General features: G+C 35.8%; 2 protein-coding genes and 1 pseudogene across 2 annotated transcripts; all 3 read right to left on the bottom strand.

Moving 5' to 3' along the window:
- Positions 1 to 3,282: 3,282 nt before the first annotated feature.
- On the bottom strand, positions 3,283 to 4,905 carry LOC133871536 (phloretin 4'-O-glucosyltransferase-like). The gene has a single exon (XM_062308971.1). The coding sequence runs from the start codon at positions 4,852 to 4,854 to the stop codon at positions 3,460 to 3,462; it is 1,395 nt and encodes a 464-aa protein (XP_062164955.1). The 5' UTR covers positions 4,855 to 4,905; the 3' UTR covers positions 3,283 to 3,459.
- A 2,723-nt stretch (positions 4,906 to 7,628) lies between these two features.
- Positions 7,629 to 10,817, bottom strand: LOC133871543 (phloretin 4'-O-glucosyltransferase-like; annotated as a pseudogene).
- A 5,459-nt stretch (positions 10,818 to 16,276) lies between these two features.
- On the bottom strand, positions 16,277 to 18,027 carry LOC133871549 (phloretin 4'-O-glucosyltransferase-like). Its single transcript, XM_062308980.1, has one exon. The coding sequence runs from the start codon at positions 18,004 to 18,006 to the stop codon at positions 16,609 to 16,611; it is 1,398 nt and encodes a 465-aa protein (XP_062164964.1). The 5' UTR covers positions 18,007 to 18,027; the 3' UTR covers positions 16,277 to 16,608.
- Between the last annotated feature and the right edge of the window lie 4,725 nt (positions 18,028 to 22,752).

Below are 22,752 nucleotides of genomic sequence, written 5' to 3' on the forward strand. Positions count from 1 at the left end.
ATAAGCAATTGATAGTTTGGGGAGCCGGAATGTAAGTACCGGTAGTTCGAGGGGCCATCCGAAAAAAAGGGCTGTAGTTTGAGGGGCTAAATTGTATTCAACTCAAAAGAAATCAAGACCCCTACATCCTAAGCTAGAAAAAATTGGCTTAAAAACAACAAAGATAAGATCCCAAATAAACAACAACTTTAGGATCTAGAAATTCTCCGTTCCCTAGTGACAATATCAAAGATATCGATACATGAAAGAATATCTTCTAACCAAACATCATCACAGAAATTGATAACTGCTGATTTTGCAAGTGTATGAGTTGCTTCATTTAAAGCTCTAGACATATGAACAAAAGAATAGGATATGAGATAGAGCACTTCTGGTTTAATTCCTTCAATAAAATGGCCACTTCTAGAAAGATAGGGAAGATTAGAGTTCACCTCCCTTATGACATTCAAAGCATCTCCTTCAAAAATCACGTTAAAAAATTCAACTTTTGTGCTAAAAGTGACAGCATAAGAAGCTGCCATTAACTCTGCAGTGTGGGCATCAGTAAGTATGGATTTAGACAATCGTTTTGCTCCCAATAGGTTACCCATACAGTCCTTAGCAATCACGCCCAACCCCACCAAACCTGTGTTCTTATTGATAGCCACATCAAAATTAACTTTAATAGTGCCTTCCGGAGGTTTCATCCGACAGGGAGAGACCCGAACATCAACCTGCTAAGGCTGATTTGCCTCTTCATCACCTTTGAATTCATCCACTACAACAATAGCATCTGCATAAGTCTTGTTTAGATGTTCTGAAACACCCTAAAAAATCATCGCATTTCGATTTAGCCAAATCCGCCTAGCAATAGCTGCAAAATAATCCATCTCATCCCTGTTGAACCGGTTCAAGCAAAGCTACAAAAATTCTAGAAAAAAATGTTCAACAAAAGCACATTTCTGGAAAATAGAATGGCTTGCATTCCACACATCTTTTACTGCCGGCCAGAACCAAATTGCATGAGACATCAATTAAAGTTTTTTTCGATATATGTTTTTTATGCAGGACACGTCATTTAGACCATGTTTGGGATTGGGTTGTAAAATATAATTTGGAAAAAATACAATTTAACCCCTCAAACTACCACATTTTTTTTTTGGATATCCCTTCAAACTATCAAGGTTTGCACTGTGAGTCTGTGACCCCCCAAACTACCAAAACCTTTGAAAAAGGCTCCTTGGCGAAATTTCTCCATAATACTCCTGCTACGTGTCATTTTTCAATTAAAAAATTAAAAAAAATTAAAAAAATTAAAGAAAAATTTAAGACTAAAAAAAATTAAAATTTTATTTTATTTTTTATTTTTTAAAAAAAAAATTTGCGATCGATCGGAGGACGTACTGCTTATTTCCAACATCGTCATTGGGCACACCTGCAGCTTGGCGAACTCATCCCCCGCCTCTCCAAACGCAGACATGGCTAATTTCATATCCTTTGATGTCTATGATATTGATCTTTCGAAGGTTATGAATGATTTCCAATCTGAATTTTGTTTTGTTACAAACAACGAGCAAGTTTATCATCGTTGTGGAAGATCTCAATCGGTTTCTGAAGGAAAAATCAACAGCTGTAAGCTTGTTTGTTGATGTTCATATCCATTTTCCTTTATGTAACTTTTTGGCATTCAAAACATTTGCCAATAGCTACCTGGAGCTCAAAGATCACAAGTTTTTCTCTCAGGTGGTGGATATTTTTCAGAGCGGGGCGAGTTTGAGCTCGCCCGAGATCAGCTAGCTGATGATTGCGAATCAAAACTCGCTGAGCCAGGCTAAAAAATTGGTCATCACGACGTTGCAAATGGACGATGACTGGAGGGGTGTCGGGAAGATCGGGTCGCGGTTAGGAAATTACGCCACCACAAACATCCATATTTTTAAAATATATATATATATATATATATATAAAATAAAATTTTAGATTATTTATTTTTTAAATTTTTCTTTATTTTTTAATTGAAAAATGATACGTGACAGGGGTATTATGGAGCCAAAATGGACATTTTTCAAAGTTTTGATAGTTTGGTGGGCCAGAGTGTAAGTTTTGATAGTTTGAGGGATCATCCAGAAAAATAATGATATTTTGAAGGACTAAATTGTACTTTTCCATAAAACTTTTACTCACAGAATGTTTAGTCACTTTTTAAACCTCAAAGAATTATATGTAAGGACCAAAAGTGCATTTTTATCCCATATATTAAAGCTAAGTCACACGTCGTATGCTCATTTTCTCTTAAAGCACTAGTAACATACTTTCTAAATCTCATTCACTTTCCTAATTTAAGTAAAACCTAAGGAAACCAAAAATGCTACTCATGATCTAAAGGTAATATTTTTGCGGGTTAAATACCTTATTGGTACTTGAGTTTTGACAACTTTATTTTTAGTACCTGAGTTTCAATTTGCATCACAGACAATACCTCAGTTTTGGGAAAAGATCGAATTGACACCTCAGTCAAATTTTCCGTCCAAAAACTAACGGTCTACCACGCCACTGCCACTTAGCACCACTAAGAACACTACACCTGTCCCTTGCAACATGTCAGCACCCACATAATTGCCAAATCACCCAAACAATTTGTAATTTTTTAATTTTTTTTTAATTTTTTTTTTGGTGATTTGGCAATTATGTGGGTGCTGATATGTTGCAAGGGACATGTGTCGTGTTTCTAATGGTGCTAAGTGGCAGTGACGTGGCGGACCGTTAATTTTTGGACGGAAAACTTGACTAAGGTACTAATTTAGTTTTTTTTTCCAAAATTAAAGTACTATCTGTAATGCAAATTGAAACCTAAGTACCAAAAAATAAAGTTTTCAAAACTCAAGTACCAATAATGTATTTAACCCTACTTTTGCTTCCATTACCATTATTTTATTTTATTTTAGAGAAAAAAGTTGTATCTCTCCTCTCTTTCATTTATATTTTACCTAACATTTATTTAAAATAATATTTAAATGACTTTTTTTTTCTCTCTCTTTTACCTACCATTTATTTAGATAATATTTAAATGTTCTAAGAAAATAATAAGGGAGACTACTGTGAAGTTTATTTGAATAAGAAAATAAAAAATAAAAATTTTAAAAAAACTGTTGCTAATACACTTAATTTAAGTCGAAGCATCTTATAAACTAATTAGAGTTTTAGCTGTTTGGTGTACCACTCCTTACAAAAAGCTAATTTTGAAAACCTCTTTCAAAAAGAAAAAGAAAAAGAGAGAGAAGAAAAAAAAGAAGAAGCATAAGATGGTGAAAATTCTGCGTCTACATATCACTTTTTGTGAATGCCCCAAAATGAAAAATGACCACGATGACCATTGAAAAACAGTCAACCAAGGCGGGCAGGCGGCTAAAATAAGAAGCATTATGCAACAAGCAACCTAATTAAGTCAAATGTTTTCATCAGCAAACATACGTGACTGTTCTAACATCCTTCTCCGATCTCATCCACAAAGGATTTAAGATTCTCGTACGAAGAGCCACCTTCCTTTGTGGCCTCCCTAGCCAAATCCCTCCATTTCTTAGCATTCCTTCTCATTTCTTTCTCTTTCTCCCCACCTCCGATAACCAATTCCAAGCACCTCTTGATCTCATCACTTTCAACAATCCCATCCTCATTTGCAGTCACCCGCACTCCCGTCTTCCATACGTCCTGGATCAATTTTGCGTTTGTCCCTTGATCCGCCCACTGGGGGAACGCTACCACTGGCACCCCAGAAACTAAACTCTCCAAAGTTGAATTCCACCCACAATGTGTCACAAAGCATCCCAATGAAGGGTGTGACAAAACCTCCACCTGAGAGCACCATGGCACTATCATTCCCTTTTCTTCCAACTCCTCTCTACAACTCAGCTTATCCTCTTCCTTCTCTTCTTCTCCGTTTTCCTTAGCTCTTATGACCCACAAGAAGGGGCGCCCGCAATCCAACATTACGCGTGCAATTTCCTCCATTTGTCGCTTGGCTAACACCAACAAGCTCCCGAACGACACGTAAATAACGGATGATTTGGGCTTTGAGTTGAGCCATTCGATGTAGTGATCCTTGGAGCTTTGGAAAAGATCTCCTCCAAAACAAGTATCGGATGGATCTTTTCCATCCAGAAAAGCAGATGGAATTAGTGGCCCAATCCCAATCAAATTGAACTTTTCGATTGCTCTTATGGCCTCGGGCTCCAGCGCATCAAATGTATTCACCAATATTCTCGGCTTGCTTTCTTTTTCAAGAGCTTCAAGTTGTTCTTGAAATGCTGGAAGTAGAAAAGTATACGTATTTGAAGCAAGCAAAAAGGAGGGCATGTCACGGCTAGTGAGCAATGGTAGTCCTGGTAATTCTACTAAACATGAAGGGTCATTATTGCTGTTTCTGATGACATCACCATAACCATTGAAGTAGTTGTAGAATATGTCCAAAACCGTGGCAGGTTGAATCCAAAGAAGCGCTGATGGAAGGTGAAGTCCACTCGCCACGTCCGCAGCCCAAGGGAGGAGGATCGTGTAGACTAGGCCCGTAAATGGGTGACCCTCGTTTGCGCTGGACATGACAAGTTCAGTGAGGGCTTGGGAGCCACGGCGCTTGAGCTCGGACATGTAGTGGCTGACATCGTCACCGAGTTTAGACCTGTCGTCGTAGCCGTCGGAGAAGGTGGCAAAGGACAAGCCGTTGAGAGCGGGGATTTTGCTCATGCAACGGTGGGCAGTGATAGTGGTGACAAAGGTGACATGCGCTCCCAAGCAAATGAGGCGCTTGGCGAGTTGGAGGCCAGGATTGATATGGCCTTGGGCTGGAAATGTTAAGAGGAGGAAGTGGGGGCGGGCCATGATGGTGTGGCTGGGACTGCTCTGTGAAAATGGGACTGCTTTGCTCAAATCACTAGACATGCAAGCTGAGGACGCAGAAGGGTCGTATATAAAGGGTGAGGGGAATCAGGGGATAGGTGTCATGACGTTTGCGCTGACGATTAATTTGGAGAACGGGCTGAGATTTGGAAATTATCTTTCTTTACGACAAAATTAAATATGCAGCTCGTGACCAACTTTGTTACGCATTTTGGGCTTTCATCTTCTTTGGTGCAGCAAGATTTTATGACAGTCGTAGTTAATATCAACTCTGGTGCAATATAATTCTCTTTAGTTATTTAGGCCCTGGCAAAAATTAGAAAAGAAAAGAAAAGAAAAGATATTTACTTCCCAAGTTGTCTGGACAAATAAATGAATGATGCCCTACCTTTCACAGATGTTAGTGTTATTTGACTGTTTAAGGATAAGATCTTCTAAAATTATGTTCGAATTTGAGACAATTTGAAGAGATGATTGTGAGAAACCAGTTATAAAATTTATCTGATTAAATAAAAATTAGACTGTTCAACCATTTGTCCGGTCGGATGAGTTCCATAAGCGGTCGATTTCTCATAATTAATCACATGTCTAAATTGTCTCAAATTCAAACAGATAATTTAAAAGGATCATAATCCCTGTTCAAGTCCTTTTTTTGAGTATATATAGGATGGGCAGACAATTATTACTCGACACTCCATTTTCTTGGCTTGAAGATGTAATACATGGAATTAAATGGAAATGTAGTGAATTAGTGCGACTTTGGTGCCGGCCAGAATTTACATCACGTGTGTTGAAAATGTAGTGAATTAGTGCGACTTTTGTTTCTCATTTCCCCATATTTTTATACACATGACATGCATATGCTTGTTTGAATTAAAGTTATTTTGCTTGCTGCCTACTCAAACAACAGCCTCCTGTTGGGTCAATTCCCTTTGCCTTCATCTTAAAAGGGGATGATTGAGCACATAATTAATTTACCTAACTGAGATGCTGAAAAGACCATCCTGACCTTTATAACATTTTCCCCTTTGTCGAATTGAAAAATATATATTTTGCACAAGAAATGTATTGAAAGCAAACAACTTCTTACTTTTTAAGTTAAAATTAGCTTCAAAATACACTACATGGTGTTGGAGATAAAATTAACCCCAAGGACACGTGAATTCTAATCTTGAAACATCTCGGTACTACATCTCGAAGTTACATCTCGGACATTTGTTACGACCCAGTAGAAGAAGATCGTCTAGGTATGATGACACCTCGGTCCTATTGAACTCAGTAATGATAAGAAATATCCCGAGATCTCCTAGTCCGATCGGAGTGAACATATCTCAGATATTTATGCCTCGGAGGAAGTTTTCATCACAACCCAGTATAAAAAAAATTGCCTCGGTATGGTAATACATCGGACTTTCTACAACCCTGTTACGATGCGATGATATTCGGAGATCTCCTAGTCCGATCGAAACGAACATGTCTCGGATATCATCACCTCGGGGGTTGGTCAAAGTATACTACAATTGTCTTAGAGTAAGATAAAGCCAGTATCCCGAAAGACTAGGGATAAGCCTCTATCCTATAATCAACGGAATAAGACTGCTAATAACATGGAATTAAGATTGAAGAGGCAGGAGTGCTATCCAATTTGAACTCTGTCGCCTTATTCAAATTCCTGATGATAAGGTTAAGATTCGAACAGACTAGGACTCAAACTCCTAGTTCAACTGGGCTTCAAGAATCCCAGTAGAACTGCAATTACAAGCCTATAAATATGACCACTACGCCAGGTATGAAACATGCATATTCTCTGAACTTTTGAGATTACAGATATTTTTCAGGAAATTAATTTGAACTGACTTAGGCATCGGAGTCGGAGTGGGCGTAGTTGGCACTCCCGACTAGTCGTTTATTATTTTGCAGGGATCGAGGTAGTTCTATTGAGAGAGGAGGCGAATCACCAAGCGACACGTCACCATACCGAAAATTATACCAACACATGGCAACGATACCATATGCTTCAATTCGTTAGCTTCAAAATAGAAGCACGCGATGAGAATATGACAAATATATTGAAATTCGATCATATGTATACTACTAATATTATAATGCTACTCAAAATGATGCTACGAGTTATTGAGTTTGATTTTTGAAATCAAAATTCGAACAAATTTAATTTAATATATATAATTAAGAAATAAAAATAAAAACATTAACAGTAACTTTTAACTTAGAGAACAATCAATCGATCCACTTCGTTTCCATATCTCAATCCCACAAATCATGGGATATCATCTCCAAACCTCAATATCAAAATTTATTATTCATGGGATATCATCTAGTAGTAAGCTAGATAAGTCCTACTCCTACTCACAAAAAGATGAAAAATATTTTTTGAGTGTTCAGAACTTGTCAAAAACTACGGTTTATTTGCAGTATTTTAAGGCATAGCTATTTGGTTGTTTATTTCATAACAATTAAAGTTGTTAGGAGGGGTTGTTTAAAACTAATAAAAAATTAATATTTAGTTAAAATAGAGAAATATTTAAAGAGTTTGACATAAGAAGTTTATTAAAAATAATAGTTAAAATAACAAAAGTAGATTTTTCATTAAAATTCGGTTAAATTAATTAGTTTAGATAGTTTGTTGGGATGTCCTAAAGAGTGGTACGTTAGTGTATAGCTTTTCAAACAAATGAATTTGCCGTGGATGGTGTCAGTTAAGCTGATCATACGAAGCAATAATGTTGAAGAAAATCGTTATAATTAACATTTTTGATTACTTAGAGACTCAGAGATGAATTCATCCCTAACAACAAAGAAGCAGCCTAATTAATTAAGCCAAATGTTTTCATCAGCAAACTTACGCGACTCTTCTAACAACATCCTTCTCCAATCTCATCCACAAAGGATTTAAGATTCTCATATGAAGAGCCACCTTCCTTGGCTGCCTCCTTAGCCAAATCACTCCATTTCTTAGCATTTTTTCTAATTTCTTCCCCTTTCTCGCCACCTCCAATAACCAAGTCCAAGCATCTCTTGATCTCATCACTTTCAACAATTCCATCCTCATTTGTAGTCACCCGCACTCCTGTCTTCCACACGTCCTGGATCAGCTTTGCGTTTGTCCCTTGATCCGTCAACTGGGATACGCCACCACCGGCACTCCAGAAACCAAACTCTCCAAAGTTGAATTCCATCCACAATGTGTCACAAAGCATCCCAATGAGGGGTGTGACAAAACCTCCACCTGGGAGCACCATGTCACTATCATTCCCTTTTCTTCCAATTCCTCTCTACAACTCAGTTTCTCTTCTTCCTTCTCTTCTTCTCCGTTTTCCTTGGCTCTTATGACCCATAAGAAGGGGCGGCCGCCACTACAAAAATTTTGTCAAATTGCCACGTGCATTTTGACACGTGTACGACACTGTACACGTGTCAAAATGTTTGCCACGAGTATTTTGACACGCGTCTTACACGTGTCAGATGTGCAAGACTCTAATTGCACATTTTGACACGTGTATTGAAATACACGTGTCAAACCGTTTGACACGTGTATTGAAATACGGTTTGACACGTGTATTTGCAATATTCGTGTCAAAACGTTTTTTTTTTATAAAAAAAAAATCCAAATTGAATTTTTAAAACTTAAATTTGGGATTTTTTTTCAATTTTATTTTGTTATTATTTATTTAAATTTATTTGGGTTAATAAATTTTTGTTTTTTTTTCCAAATTTTATTATTTTCGACCACAAAAATACAAAAAAAACAAACGGTACATTATTAGAGAGAGAGAGAGACGTAGAGATCCAGAGAGAGAGAGGGAGGCAGAGAGAGATAGGGAGAGAGAGTAGAGAGAGAGACATAGAGATACTGAGAGAGAGGCAGAGAGAGATAGGGAGAGATACAGAGAGAGAGAGAGAGAGAGAGAGAGAGAGAGGTAGAGAGAGAGAGAGAAAGAGATAGAGAGGAAGAGAGAGAGAAAGAGATAGAGAGGAAGAGAGCGATAGAGAGAGAGACCGAGAACACTGTACCGAGCAGAGAGAGGTGGAGAGAGGGCGGCTCACCGGCGGGAAGGGCGGATGCGCGGTGGCCGGAAGCTGGCCGCTGCGGCTGTGACGGAGAGGGAGAGAGAGAGAGAGAGAGAGAGAGAGAGGTAGAGAGAGAGAGACCGAGAACACTGTACCGAGCAGAGAGAGGTGGAGAGAGGGCGGCTCACCGGCGGGAAGGGCGGATGCGCGGTGGCCGGACGCTGGCCGGCGCGGCTGTGACGGAGAGGGAGAGAGAGAGAGAGAGAGAGGGAGAGAGAGAGAGAGAGAGAGAGAGAGAGAGAGAGAGAGGGAGAGAGAGAGAGAGAATTCAGATCGGAAATGGGTTTCTGAAACCCATTTCCGATCAGTATATATATAAGCGGGAAAAAACACATATAACCGGGAGAAACCAAACAATTGGGCACGTGTACTCAGTACACGTGCCCAATCTGGGACGTGTATTTAAATACACGTCCCTAATTGTTAAAATTCTATTTAATTAAAAAAAAAATTATATTTGGAAAAAAATAACAGTTTGACACGTGTATTTAATACACGTGTCCAATTGGACACGCGTATTAAATACACGCGTCCAATTGGACACGTGTATTAAATATGCGTGTCCAATTGTTGAAATTCTATTTAATTAAAAAAAAATTATATTTGGAAAAAAATAACAGTTTAACACGTGTATTAAATACACGTGTCCAATTGGACATGCGTATTAAATACACGCGTCCAATTGGACACGCGTATTAAATACACGCGTCCAATTGGACACGCGTATTAAATACGCGTGTCTAATTGTTGAAATTCTATTTAATTAAAAAAATTATATTTAGAAAAAAATAACATTTTGACACGCGTATTTAATACGCGTGTCCAATTGTGGACACGGTACAATTAGACACGTGTATTAAGATACACGTGTCTAATTGGACGCGTGTCTACAGTAATCAGTACTGTAGACACGCGTCCAATTGTTGTGATTTTTGTAGTGCGCAATCCAACAATCCGCGTGCAATTTCCTCTATTTGTTGCTTGACTAACACCAATAAGCTCCCGAACGACACGTAAATAACAGATGATTTGGGCTTAGAGTTGAGCCATTCGATGTAGTGATCCTTGGAGCTTTGGAAAATATCTCCTCCGAAAGAAGTATCGGATGGATCTTTTCCATCCAAAAAAGCAGATGGAATTAGTGGCCCAATTCCAATCAAATTAAACTTTTCGATCGCCCTTAAGGCATCGGGCTCTAGTGAATTAAAGGTATTCACCAGTATTCTCGACTTGCTTTCTTTTTCAAGTGCTTCAAGTTGGTCTTGAAATGATGGAAGTAAAGAAGTATACGTATTTGAAGCAAGCAAAAAGGAGGGCATGTCATGGCCAGCGAGCAATGGTAGTCCTGGTAATTCTACTGAACACGAAGCGTCATTGCTGCTGTTCCTGATGACATCACCATAACCATTGAAGTAGTAGTAGTATATGTCCAAAACCGTGGCAGGTTGATTCCAAAGTATTGCTGATTGGAGGTGAAGTCCACTCGCAATTTCGGCCGCCCAAGGGAGGAGCATCGTGTAGATTAAGGCCGTAAATGGGTTACCCTTGTTTGCACCGAATACGATAAGATCAGTGAGAACTTGGGAGCTATAGCGCCTGATCTCAGACCACTGGTGTTTGACATCGCCACCAGGTTTAAACCCGTCATCGTAACCGTCGGAGAACGTGGAAAAGGACAAGCCATCGAGAGCAACGCTTTTGGTCATGCGACGGCGGGCGGCAACGCTGGTGACGAAGGTGACACGCGCCCCCATGCGAATGAGGAGCTTGGCAAATTGCAGGCCTGGATTGATATGGCCTTGGGCAGGATATGTTATGAGGAGGAAGTGGGGGCGGACCATAATGATTTGGCCAAATGGGACTGCTTTACTCAAAGGGACATGCAAGCTGATTCGTATATAAAGGATGGGGATAGGGGATTAGGGGTTATGACGTTTGCGGTGACGATCTGGAGAAGCGCCAAATTATCTGCTGTCCGACTAAAGGACAAATTACATTACTCTTCTTTTCTTTTTCTTTTTTAATATAGATATTTTGAAAGACTTACAAAGTTAAAGCCATAGCCAATGGTTTAACAAACCCAGGAAACAACGTACAACGACATTTCTCCAGTTCAACCTGTCACCATTTCAATCAATTTAAAAAAAAAAAAAAAAAAAAAAAAACTGTCACCATTATAATTGGATAAAAGACCATCTACAATTGTTTACCACAAAGAGGAATGACTTGCACAACACAAAATATATGGAGTAGGATTCAGACGGTGAGTTTCACTACATGATCAGTCTCCTCAGCTCCCATGTATTAGTGTTGTGCACAACTTTTGTGCAAGAAGGTTTTTCGTACCTTCTTGTCAATGTGAAAGATTTTTATGACAACAGCCAACAAGTAAATATGACGACTGTATTTTTTTTCTCAATATACGTGTCAAATTGTGCACTTAATGTCGTCCACATTTGACACGCGTTTTACGCGTGTCAAAGTGCACGTGTCTAAATGTTTGACACGTGTACAGCACTGTACACGTATCAAACTGCACGTGTCAAAATACTGTATTTTTTGTAGTGTTTTCTAAAGACTTTTAGTTCATGATTTATGTCACCTATTTAGACCCACCAATAAATGAAGATTTTTGTTTTTTATTTTTTGGTAAAATGCCCTTACAACAAAACTAAAGGGCAAAAAATTTTAAATTATAAAATCATTTTCGATGATTTCATTAAAGTGACACAAAGCATAAAAGATTGTTGGAACTTTGTTTTATATATTAAAAAAAATAATTATTGAAATAATTGCATCCAACGAAGACTTCACTTACCCAATTTATTTATTTTGTCCTAAAGTCCTTGGCTCCCATTAAACGAAAAGTATATAAAAAAGCTTTAAGCTTGGCATGTGAAGAAAGTCACCCACCCAACTATTTTCAAAGTCCAATGTCATGCTATTGGTCTATGATAATGTGATCTTATTTGTTTCCAACAATATTTTTAGAAGAACAGTAAATTATAACAGTCGTAATCAATATCTCCCCTGGTGGAATACAATTCACTTATTAGCATCTTCCCAACTATTTTCCTTAAATACAAGGAACAAAACTATTTTTTACTTTCCTATAAAAAAACACACTATGATAACTTCTATTCACATTTCTCTATATCAATTAAATATTATTTCTTTACTATTTCTTTATACTTTTTTAGTTATGATTATCTATATGATAGGAGAAAGAACTTTTTTTATGATTCTAATAATGCTTGGAAATGCTACATGCATTAGGAAGCACCGTAGCATAGGAAGTTGTTGTTGGTGACTTTTTATGATTTTATTTAAATTTTTCTTAAAATTTAGGAAATAGAAACCTTATAGGGAAGTTTTTGTGAATACTCTTAGTTAATTAGACACCGACAAAAAGGATAAAAAAAGAAAAAAGGAAAAAGAGAAAAAGAAAAGAATAGAGAGAGAGAGAGAGAGAGAGAGAGAGAGAGAGATTACTTCACAAGTTGTGTTCGTTAGTTTATTCTTCCGAGGATGGGAAACGAGTGAGTGGAGTATTAAATATTTAAGTTGTATTTATTTAATTATTATTTTTTTTAAATATGAATTGAATTAATTTGTTAAAGCTCTATTATTTTTTTTTTCTCGAGCAAACTGGAGCTTGTTTATGAGCTACTCAATTAACTTATTCAATTCATTCTATATATAAAGTAAACGTCGTGGTTGTTTATTTTTTATTTTTATTTTTTAAAAAACATATTAATTATTATTTATTTAATTATTGTTAAGATTTATTAATTGAGTAATTAGATAAATTAACTAAACAATTTAATATGGAGTTTAACACAATATGACAATAAAAATCACAACATAAAATTATTGAAATATAAATCACATAAACATTACAATCATAAAGTCAACACAAATATTTTAGTTATGAGAAACGTTTTGAGCAGCTTAAAGATAAAACCACCCCGGAGTAGTCAAACTCATGAGATCATTATATTGAATGGATTAAAATACAGACTAAGTGAACTTACAACCCATATAAAATACTCTCAAAATATGTATGCACAACAAATTCCTTGCTGTCAATCTTCTTCCAATGTCTCTCCTTTACCAACCCCCTAGCTAGTATACCTCTTTGCGGTAGAAGGTTGCGTATAGCGTGGTTTGAGAGAGCTTAGCCCAAGAGAGAAAATCATCAAGCTTTTTAGAATTATCACTTAGTATAACAATGGATAAGGGATTCCTCACAAGAAGTTCAATAGCTCAACAATAACCTTTTAATCTTGAGAGAGCAATTGGATGGCCTTGCCTATTTATAGGCAAAGGGATAAGGTAACCTCAATGTGTAAAAAAGTTTGAATATTAAAGTGTAGAAATTCCTGCAGCGTCATAATGGCATTTTGACGTCAGGACGATAGCTAGGGTTTAATCGCTAATTTTATTGACATTGGCAGACAACGCCAGGTCCAGGTGATGTCTAAGTGACGTTGCAAAACTGGTAGTACACCCTCGAACAATCCAAATGTCAACACGTCCGAGTGACGTCTAGGTGATTTTGCCAAACTCATAGTCCTTGGGATCCAAACGTCATCACATCCATCCAAATGACGTTTCAAAATAAGTAGTCCCAGGAGCTCAAACATCGGAACGGTGAGGTGATGTCTAATCATTGGTTGTTCTTCAAAATCTTCTTAACAAGAGTTTTAGAATCGAAGTTTTGATCATCAAATAAAGTCAATTTATAAAATGTAACAATTTCTCCCTCTGCCGTTCGGTGACAAAATTAAAAAACACCATAAACAAAAACAAATTACAAGTAAATAAAAATTTACAAGCCCAACCCTAGCTTAACAAATTGCTACTAGAATTTCGTTGATAGAAGATGTTATTGTACATTGTCTTTGAAAAATAAAAACAAACTCATCACATCGTATTGAGATATGACATCAACACATCAGCAATACATGAATAAGATAGACACAATTTACAAATTCTCATAAGACATACATGAGTTTGTAAACAGAATTGACACAAAAATTTCCATCCATCCATCCATATTGAATTGCAAAAAGTGTCAATCCAAACAACTGAATAAACTATATATGCTAAACACACCAAAAATATTTCAATGTCAATAATCCCTTACAAACTGAATACATAAAAAATGAGTACATCAAAGTAGGAATATCTACCAGTCAAAATTGTAGCTGCAGTCAGAAACTCCCTCTCAAACGAAGCATACAACTCCCTAGTAGAGTCCCAACCAGCTAGCTCTCAACATTTTCCTGCCTTTTTATCACAATCGACAAAGGGAAGAATTCAAGCAGCTGACTCATCTACATCCTGGAAGGATCCTGAACAGGTGTTGCATGTAGGAAGGTTGTCCAGCAAAGACAATTCAACCGCTCAAAAGTCCGATATGGACAAGTTATCCGGCCACGAGAATGCAAGTATGCCCTCCGCCCTCCGGAATGTGGTCCTCCTGATAACCAGCCTCCTCTTAAGTTTTATGAAGGAGTGCCATCACGTCCAAGTCCACTTGCACAACGTTCCCAGAGGTTATAGATAACTGTTGGGGTCTATTTGCCAAATGCTCTTCAAAGATAGAGCCGCAAACAACTGGTCCAGACTCCAGATGCTGAAACAACTCTGCCGTCCAAAAATGAAAAAGCATCGGATGGAGTCGGGGTAAGCTTGCGCTTCTTGGATATTCGCTTTGCGTCCATGGCTGATGGCTGCTTGTGTGTTGCACACCCAGACACAGAGAGAGAGAGAATATGGCGGGAAATGTTAAAGAATAGTTTAGGGAACTTTTCTGTGGCGGGAATGATGCATCCTTTTGGCGGGAAATAAGAACATGTTCGGCGTTCGGGGTGGGTTGGATCAGGACCATCAGGTACCGCTCATATCAATCTGGATTGAGAACTCACATCCGATTAAAGTTTTTTCCGATATTTGTTTTTGACGCAGGACATGTCATTTAGACCATGTTTGGAATTGGGTTGTAAAATAAAACTTTCAAACCTAAAAGTAACTTTTTAGAAGAAAAAAAATTATTTTAAGTTTTTTCACAAAAATGTGTTTTTACCATTTTTAAAGCAAAAAAAAAAAAAAAAAAAGAATTTCTAGAGGTTTTTTTTACCAAATAAATCAACTTTTTGTTTGGCATAGCTTTTTAGATACTAAAAGAATTTTTTAAATTTTTTAACGCAATTTCAAATAGGCTATTAGTAGAATGATAAAACTATGTATTCAATATCTCCCCTTCTCCCCTAACTGAGCTAACTTCATAAATAAATTTCATCTTCCAAAAGAGACCCGAAGAAACTAGAGTTTGTAGAGCAAGCCTAGCTTGAGCTTATCACCGAACTAAATGATCCATTCAAGCTTAATTAAACAATTGATTTTTTAACAAACTGATCAAACTTATTGACAAATTGCTCAATTAACTTATTTATCCATTATATGAAGTAAATATGGTCAATTACCTTCGATCCCCTAAACTACAACTCATTTACACAATGCTTCATGAACTACTACGTACATGTCACATGCACTCAACTGTCTTAAATTACAATTTCTTACAGAAAAAAAAAAAGAAAAAAGAAGCTTATCGTTTGTCAAAATTGTTAAAATGATGTGAAAGGACTAAATACACTAATTTTTTTTTTTTTTTTGAAAAATACTCTTAGCCTCCCAAAGTATACCGTCTTTTGCGTTTTGTTATCTAATGTTAAAATCAACATTTTCAAAGAATCTAATTATGCCAAGTTAGACCATTTGTCAATTTTTTATTTTTTATTTTTTCATTTTTCTGAATGGAAAGCCAATTATCATGTGCATCACACATGACTTTTTAATGCATAGACACCCCAAAATGCCTCCGAGGTAAAGTGTTGAAAAAATAGAAAAGAAAAAAAAAATTATAAAAACAGAACAAACAAACAATCAAAAAATTGAGAGTGGTTGGTAGGCCAGGAGGTTGCTGAACTACCTCCGAGGCCATTGAGTGGTTCAAACACCCTCGAATGGCCAATTCCAAAGGAAGTGGCTGGACCAACTTTACATTTTTTTTATTTATTATTATTATTTTATTTCCTATTTATTTTATATTTAACCTCTTTTTTTTTTTTTTTATTAGTTTTCTTTGATTTGAACGTGATTTTTTTTTTCATCTCTCTTTAAGCTACCATTTATTTAGATAATATTTAAATGTTGTGGGAAAATTATAAGGGAGACTATTATGGAGTTTACTTGAATAAAAAAACAAAAAAACAAAAAATTTAAAGAAAGCTGATACTAATGCACTTGGTTTAAGTCAAAGCATCTCATAAACTAATTAGAGTTTAGGATACAAATTTTAGCTGTTTGGTGGACCACTCCAAACAAAAAGCTAATTTTGAAAACTCTTTTAACCCCCACCCCAAAAAAAAGAAAAAAAAAAAAAAAAGAACCAAAAAAGAAAAGCATATGATGGTGAAAATTCTAGGTCTACATATCACTGTTTGTGAATGCCTCAAAATGAAAAATGACAAGGATGACCACTTTGAAAATCAGTCAAGCAAGGCGGCTAGTATAAGAAGCATTATTCAACAAGCAGCCTAATTAATCAAATATTTTCATCACCAAACATACGCGACTGTTCTAACAACATCTTTCTCCAATCTCATCCACGAAGGATTTAAGATTCTCATACGATGAGCCACCTTCCTTGGTGGCCTTCCTAGCCAAATCCCTCCATTTCTTAGCATTCCTTCTCATTTCTCCCCCTTCCTCTCCACCTCCAATAACCAATTCCAAGCACCTCTTGATCTCATCACTTTCAACAATCCCATCCTCATTTGCAGTCACTTGCACTCCTGTCTTCCACACATCCTGGATTAGCTTTGCGTTTGTCCCTTGATCCGACCACTGGGGATATGCCACTACAGGCACCCCAGAAACCAAACTCTCCAAAGTTGAATTCCATCCACAATGTGTCACAAAGCAGCCTAATGAAGGATGTGACAAAACCTCCACCTGGGAGCACCATGTCACTATCATTCCCTTTTCATCCAATTCCTCTCTACAACTCACTTTCTCATCTTCCTTCTCTTCTTCTCCGTTTTCCTTGGCTCTTATGACCCACAAGAAGGGGCGGCCGCAATCCAACAATCCGCGTGCTATTTCCTCAATTTGTTGCTTGGCTAACACCAATAAACTCCCGAATGACACGTAAATAACAGATGATTTGGGCTTAGAGTTGAGCCATTCGATGTAGTGATCCTTGGAGCTTTGGAAAATATCTCCTCCAAAACAAGTATCGGATGGATCTTTTCCATCCAAAAAAGCAGATGGAATTAGCGGCCCAATTCCAATCAAATTAAACTTTTTGATCGCTCTTAAGGCATCGGGCTCTAGTGCATCAAAGGTATTCACTAGAATTCTCGGGTTGCTTTCTTTTTCAAGTGCTCCAAGTTGCTCTTGAAATGATGGAAGTATAAAAGTATACGTATTTGAAGCAAGCAAAAAGGAGGGCATGTCACGGCTAGCGAGCAATGGCATTCCTGGTAATTCTATTGAACACGAAGGGTCATTGCTGCTGTTCCTGATGACATCACCATAACCATTGAAGTGGTAGTAGTATATGTCCAAAACCGTTGCAGGTTGAATCCAAAGAACCGCTGATGGGAGGTGAAGTCCACTCGCAACTCCGGCCACCCAAGGGAGGAGCATCGTGTAGATTAAGGCCGTAAATGGGTCACCCTCGTTTGCACGGGACACGATAAGATCAGTGAGAATTTGGGAGGTACAGCGCTTGATCTCAGAACGCTGGTGGTTGACATCATCACCAGGTTTAAACCCGTCATCGTAGCCATCAGAGAAGGTGGAGAAGGACAAGCCATCGAGAGCAACGCTTTTGGTCATGCGACGGCGGGCGGCAACGCTTGTGACGAATGTAACATGCGCCCCCAAGCGAATGAGGCGCTTGGCGAATTGCAGGCCAGGATTGATATGGCCTTGGGCAGGATATGTTATGACGAGGAAGTGAGGGCGGACCATGATGATTTGGCCAAATGGGACTGCTCTACTCAAATGGACATGCAAGCTGAGTCGTATATAAAGGATGGGGATCGGGGTTATGACGTTTGCGGTGACGATCTGGAGAAGCGCCAAATTATTGCTGTCCCACAAAAGGATGAAAGCTTAGTTAGTAATATGCGGTCGTCACCAACTTTGTTACCCATTTCAAAATTTAAGGCCAAACGAAGCTACTTGTGAGTTTCTTTATTTTTTAAATGGAGCTACTTGTGATTTTGTTTGGACTCAACTAGATTAAGCTTGACTCGAGCTCCACTTGGTTATTAAACAAGTTATTTATGAATATAAAATTATACTCAATTATTAAATGATTCGTACTCGTATAAAACTCGGCTCGTTCGGTTAAAGATCGTGAACAAAATCGTATAAAGCTCGGCTCGCTTGTTAGTTCAACTCGCATATATTTATTAATATATATAAGTATATTATATACTTATATGTTATAAATTATAAGTATGTGCTACAATTCTATACATTATAATTTATTAGTATGTTAAATAATTTATGTTATATGTTATATCTTATTATCATATATGTTAAAAGTGTACTAATGTTAATATAAGTATATGAATAATCAAGCATAATATATTAGATATGTATATTTGTATAAGTATATAATTTATAATTATTTGTTTAGTTCAATAATTATGATATATGTGTGTGTATAATGACCGGCCTATTTAAGACAAATGGAAAGTCTAAAGACCTAATTATCAAAATTGAAAATATAAACTTTAAATTAAAATCACATAAAAACTTAGGGACTAAATTTAATCAGAAAATTTCGTTAAGAAATTTTTAAAATTAGGTTAACGGTCCATATGAACTCTTTAATTAAGAGATATTCCTAAGTTGTATAACTAAATAAGTTGAATTAGAATGATACACTACAAAAAATATACAATTGGACGCGTGTCTACAGTACCGGTTACTGTAGACACGCGTCCAATTAGCCACGTGTCTTTTTGACATCGTGGCTAGTTGTAGTCAAACCCCATTTAGACACGTGTATTGAATACACGTGTTCAACTGTTATTTTTTTCCCAAATATATATTAAAAAAACAAAATTTGTTTTTTGTTCATTTTTTATTATTTATATATATAAAAAAAAACTCCTTATCTTATTAACTATATAAAATTGTGAAATTATGATGTACATAGCATATACACATAAGGTTAGGTTTTAAAGCTATATGCTATATGTAAATTCTATACTTAGAGTTTATGTTTTTTAAATTCCTTATTTATATATATATGGTATACTGATAAGTACGTAAATCCTAACCTAATTTACATATTGTACTACATGCATAATTAAACCAAATAGTTCAAATTAGGATTTAGTTTTGTACACCATCTACGTTTAGAAACAAAAAAAAAAAAAAAAAATTTAAACATAACAAAGTTAAAAAAAAACCTATAATTAATACTATATATATAGATATGCATGCATGTAAACGGTTTAGGAACTATATATAATATTTACACTTAGGATTTATAGCTATATATAGTATATACACTTAATTAGGTTTATAACTATATATATAGTACATATACTTAGGGTCAGGGTTTATGGCTATATATAGTATATACACTTAGGGTTAGGATTTATAACTATATATAGTATATATACTTAGGGTTAGGGTTTATCGATATATATAGTGTACAAACACTACAGTATATTTACTCTAATTTTGTATGAGTAAGATTGTGATATTAAATCTAAACAGTTGGAAAAATGAATAAAACTATAGCATATATCTTATAGTTTTTTTACGGCGTTTAAGTCGAATTTTATTCAATCAAGTTAAAGAGTACATCTCCTCAAACAATTAAACAATTAAAAAATAAAAAATGAAAAAGCTAAATGTTTAAAGAGAAATGTTTAATTTCATTCTCTTACACTTAGGGTTTATGGCTATATAAATATATATACACTTAAACTTAGGATTTATAGCTATATATAGTATATATACTTAGGGTTAGGGTTTATCGATATATATAGTATATACACTTGGGGTTAGGGTTTATAGCTATATATAGTATATATACTATGGGTTAGGGTTTATCGCTATATATAGTATAATAGTTAGTATATACACTTAGGGTTAGGGTTTTAGGGTTTATAGGTATATATAATATATACACACTTAGGGCTATGAGTTATAATTTAATTGATTTTACATTTTATGAATAATAATGTCAATATATTTTTCACGTGTCATTATTGTATACTTTTAAATATATATATTAAATCATGAGCAGTTCAAAATTAGATTTTTCCGATATATATAGTACATATACTTAGAATTATGATTTATAGCTATATATATAGTACATATACTTATGGTTATGGTTATGGTTATGGTTTATAGCTATATATATATATATATATAGTATATACTTTTGGGGTTAGGGTTAGGGTTAGAGTTTATGACTATATATAGTACGTACCCTTAGGATTATAGTTTATAGCTATATATAGTATATGCACTTAGGGTTAGAGTTTAATTTTATGGTTAGGTTTTAGTTTTTATTTAGGGCCGGTTTAATATAGTATATATACTTAGTGTTAGAATTTAATTTTAGGGTTAGGGTTTAGTTTTAATTTATAGTTACGGTTTAGTTTTAGCGCTTAGGGTTTAGCTATATGTACGGTACATACGTTTAGGGCTGCATGGGTTTGTATTTTTTTTTACGTGGTTAAATTATATAAATATATATATATATATATAATTTTTTTTTTATTAAATACAATTTCTACAATGGGCGACGTGTATTTTAAATACACGTCACCCATTGGGGAGGTGTATTTAAAGCCACGTCCCTGATTGGACAAGTGTACTCAGTACACGTGCCCAATTGTTTGGCCAAGACAGCTGCGCGGGAGTTCTCCAGCGCGCCACTTGGCCAAATGCTGCCTTATATATATATATATATAATTTTTAAAATTCAAATAATATAATATTATATAAAATATATATATATTTCCGAAATGGGTAGCTTCCAGAGGAAGCCACCCATTTATGATTTTTCCCTCTCTCAGTATACTCTCTCTCTCTCTCTCTCTCTCTCTCTCTCTCTCTCCCTCTGCGTCACAGCCGCACCGGCCAGCTCCCGGCCATCGCGCATCCGCCCTTCCCACCGGTGAGACGCCCTCTCTCCACCTCTCTATGCTCGGTTCTCGGTCTCTCTCTCTCTAATATCTCGTTCCATCTCTCCCTCTCTCTACCTTTCTCTCTCTATCTCTTTATCTCTCTCTCTCTCTCTCTCTCTCTCTCTTTCTCTCTGTGTATCTCTCCCTATCTCTCTCTGCCTCTCTCTCAGTATGCTCTCTCTCTCTCTCTCTCTCTCTCTCTCTCTCTCTCTCTCTCTCTCTCTCTCGCTCTCTCCCTATCTCTCTCTGCCTCTCTCTCTCTCTCTCTCTCTGTGTGTGTGTAATAATGTAACGTTTGTTTTTTGTATTTTTGTGTTTTTTATTTTTGCTGATAGTAATAATTTGTTCCTCCCAAAAAATGCAGGTACAAAAAATACAAGAATCATATATATTACAACACAAAGTACAGGATTGTGAGTAATTTTCAAAATTTGTTTCCTTCATTTTTTGGCTATAATAAATTTCATATATTTTACTGTATATGTTTATATATTTTTCTTAATTGTTTATTATTCCAGTATTACTATATATTGTTGTGTCATTTTTTTGGTTTTGCTGTGGTTGGTTATTATGCATGGGAAATATGCATGCGTACAGTTGTATGTTTTTTGGTGATATATTTTACCATTTAAAAATTTGTGTTGTTATTATCATTTTTGGCAATTATCATATTTTGGTTTTTGGGAATTCTAAAAAACCGAAATATAGCAAAATGACTCATAAAAATGGTCCTCATATACAAAATCACTTTTTAAAAATAAAATTATGGAATTGTTTAAAATAAAATTGAAAGAAGTATATCGTACTATTCCAACATTTTTGGCTATAGAGAGACCAATAAAATTGAAGGAATCCTTTTTTGTATTTTCTTACAAAAACAATTTGAGAAACATAAAATGACCCTAAATAAATAATTTATGAACAAAAACCCTTTTATAAAAAAAACAAAAACCTTAACCCTAAACCCCTAAAAAAACAAACACCCTAACCATAACCCTAAATCCTAAACCCTTTACAAAAAGCAAAACCCTAACCCTAAAGCCCAAACCCTTTAACAAAATAAAAACTCTAACCCTAACCCTAAACCCTTTTTTTTAAAAAAAAACCCTAACACCCTAAACCTAAACACTAAATTCATAACCGTAAAACCCTAACCCTAAGCCCTAAACCCTAAACATGTAACAATAAACCCTTTTTTTTAAAAAAAAAAAACACCCTAAACCCATATTTGTTTTTGTTTTTTTAAAAAAGAACCTTAAACCCTTAAAACAAAACAAAAACCCTAACCCTAAAAAAAAGACAAAAACTCTAAACCCTTAAGAAAAAACTAAAACCCTTACCCTAAAAACAAAACCAAAACTCTAAACCTTTAAGAAAAAAACTAAACCCTAACCCTAAACCTTAAACCGTAAACCCTAAAAAAATACGAAAACCCTAAACCTATAAGGAAAAAAAAAACCCCTAACCCAAAACCCTAAACCTATAAGGAAAAAAAAAACACCCTAAACCCATATTTGTTTTTGTTTTTTAAAAAAAGAACCTTAAACCC

Source organism: Alnus glutinosa, chromosome 1 (assembly GCF_958979055.1).
Source record: "Alnus glutinosa chromosome 1, dhAlnGlut1.1, whole genome shotgun sequence".
NCBI lineage: Eukaryota > Viridiplantae > Streptophyta > Magnoliopsida > Fagales > Betulaceae > Alnus > Alnus glutinosa.

Excerpts from the sequence above, each read along its gene's own strand:
- LOC133871536 (XM_062308971.1), bottom strand. The coding sequence starts at position 4,854 with ATGGCCCGCCCCCACTTCCTCCTCTTAACATTTCCAGCCCAAGGCCAT.
- LOC133871549 (XM_062308980.1), bottom strand. The coding sequence starts at position 18,006 with ATGGTCCGCCCTCACTTCCTCGTCATAACATATCCTGCCCAAGGCCAT.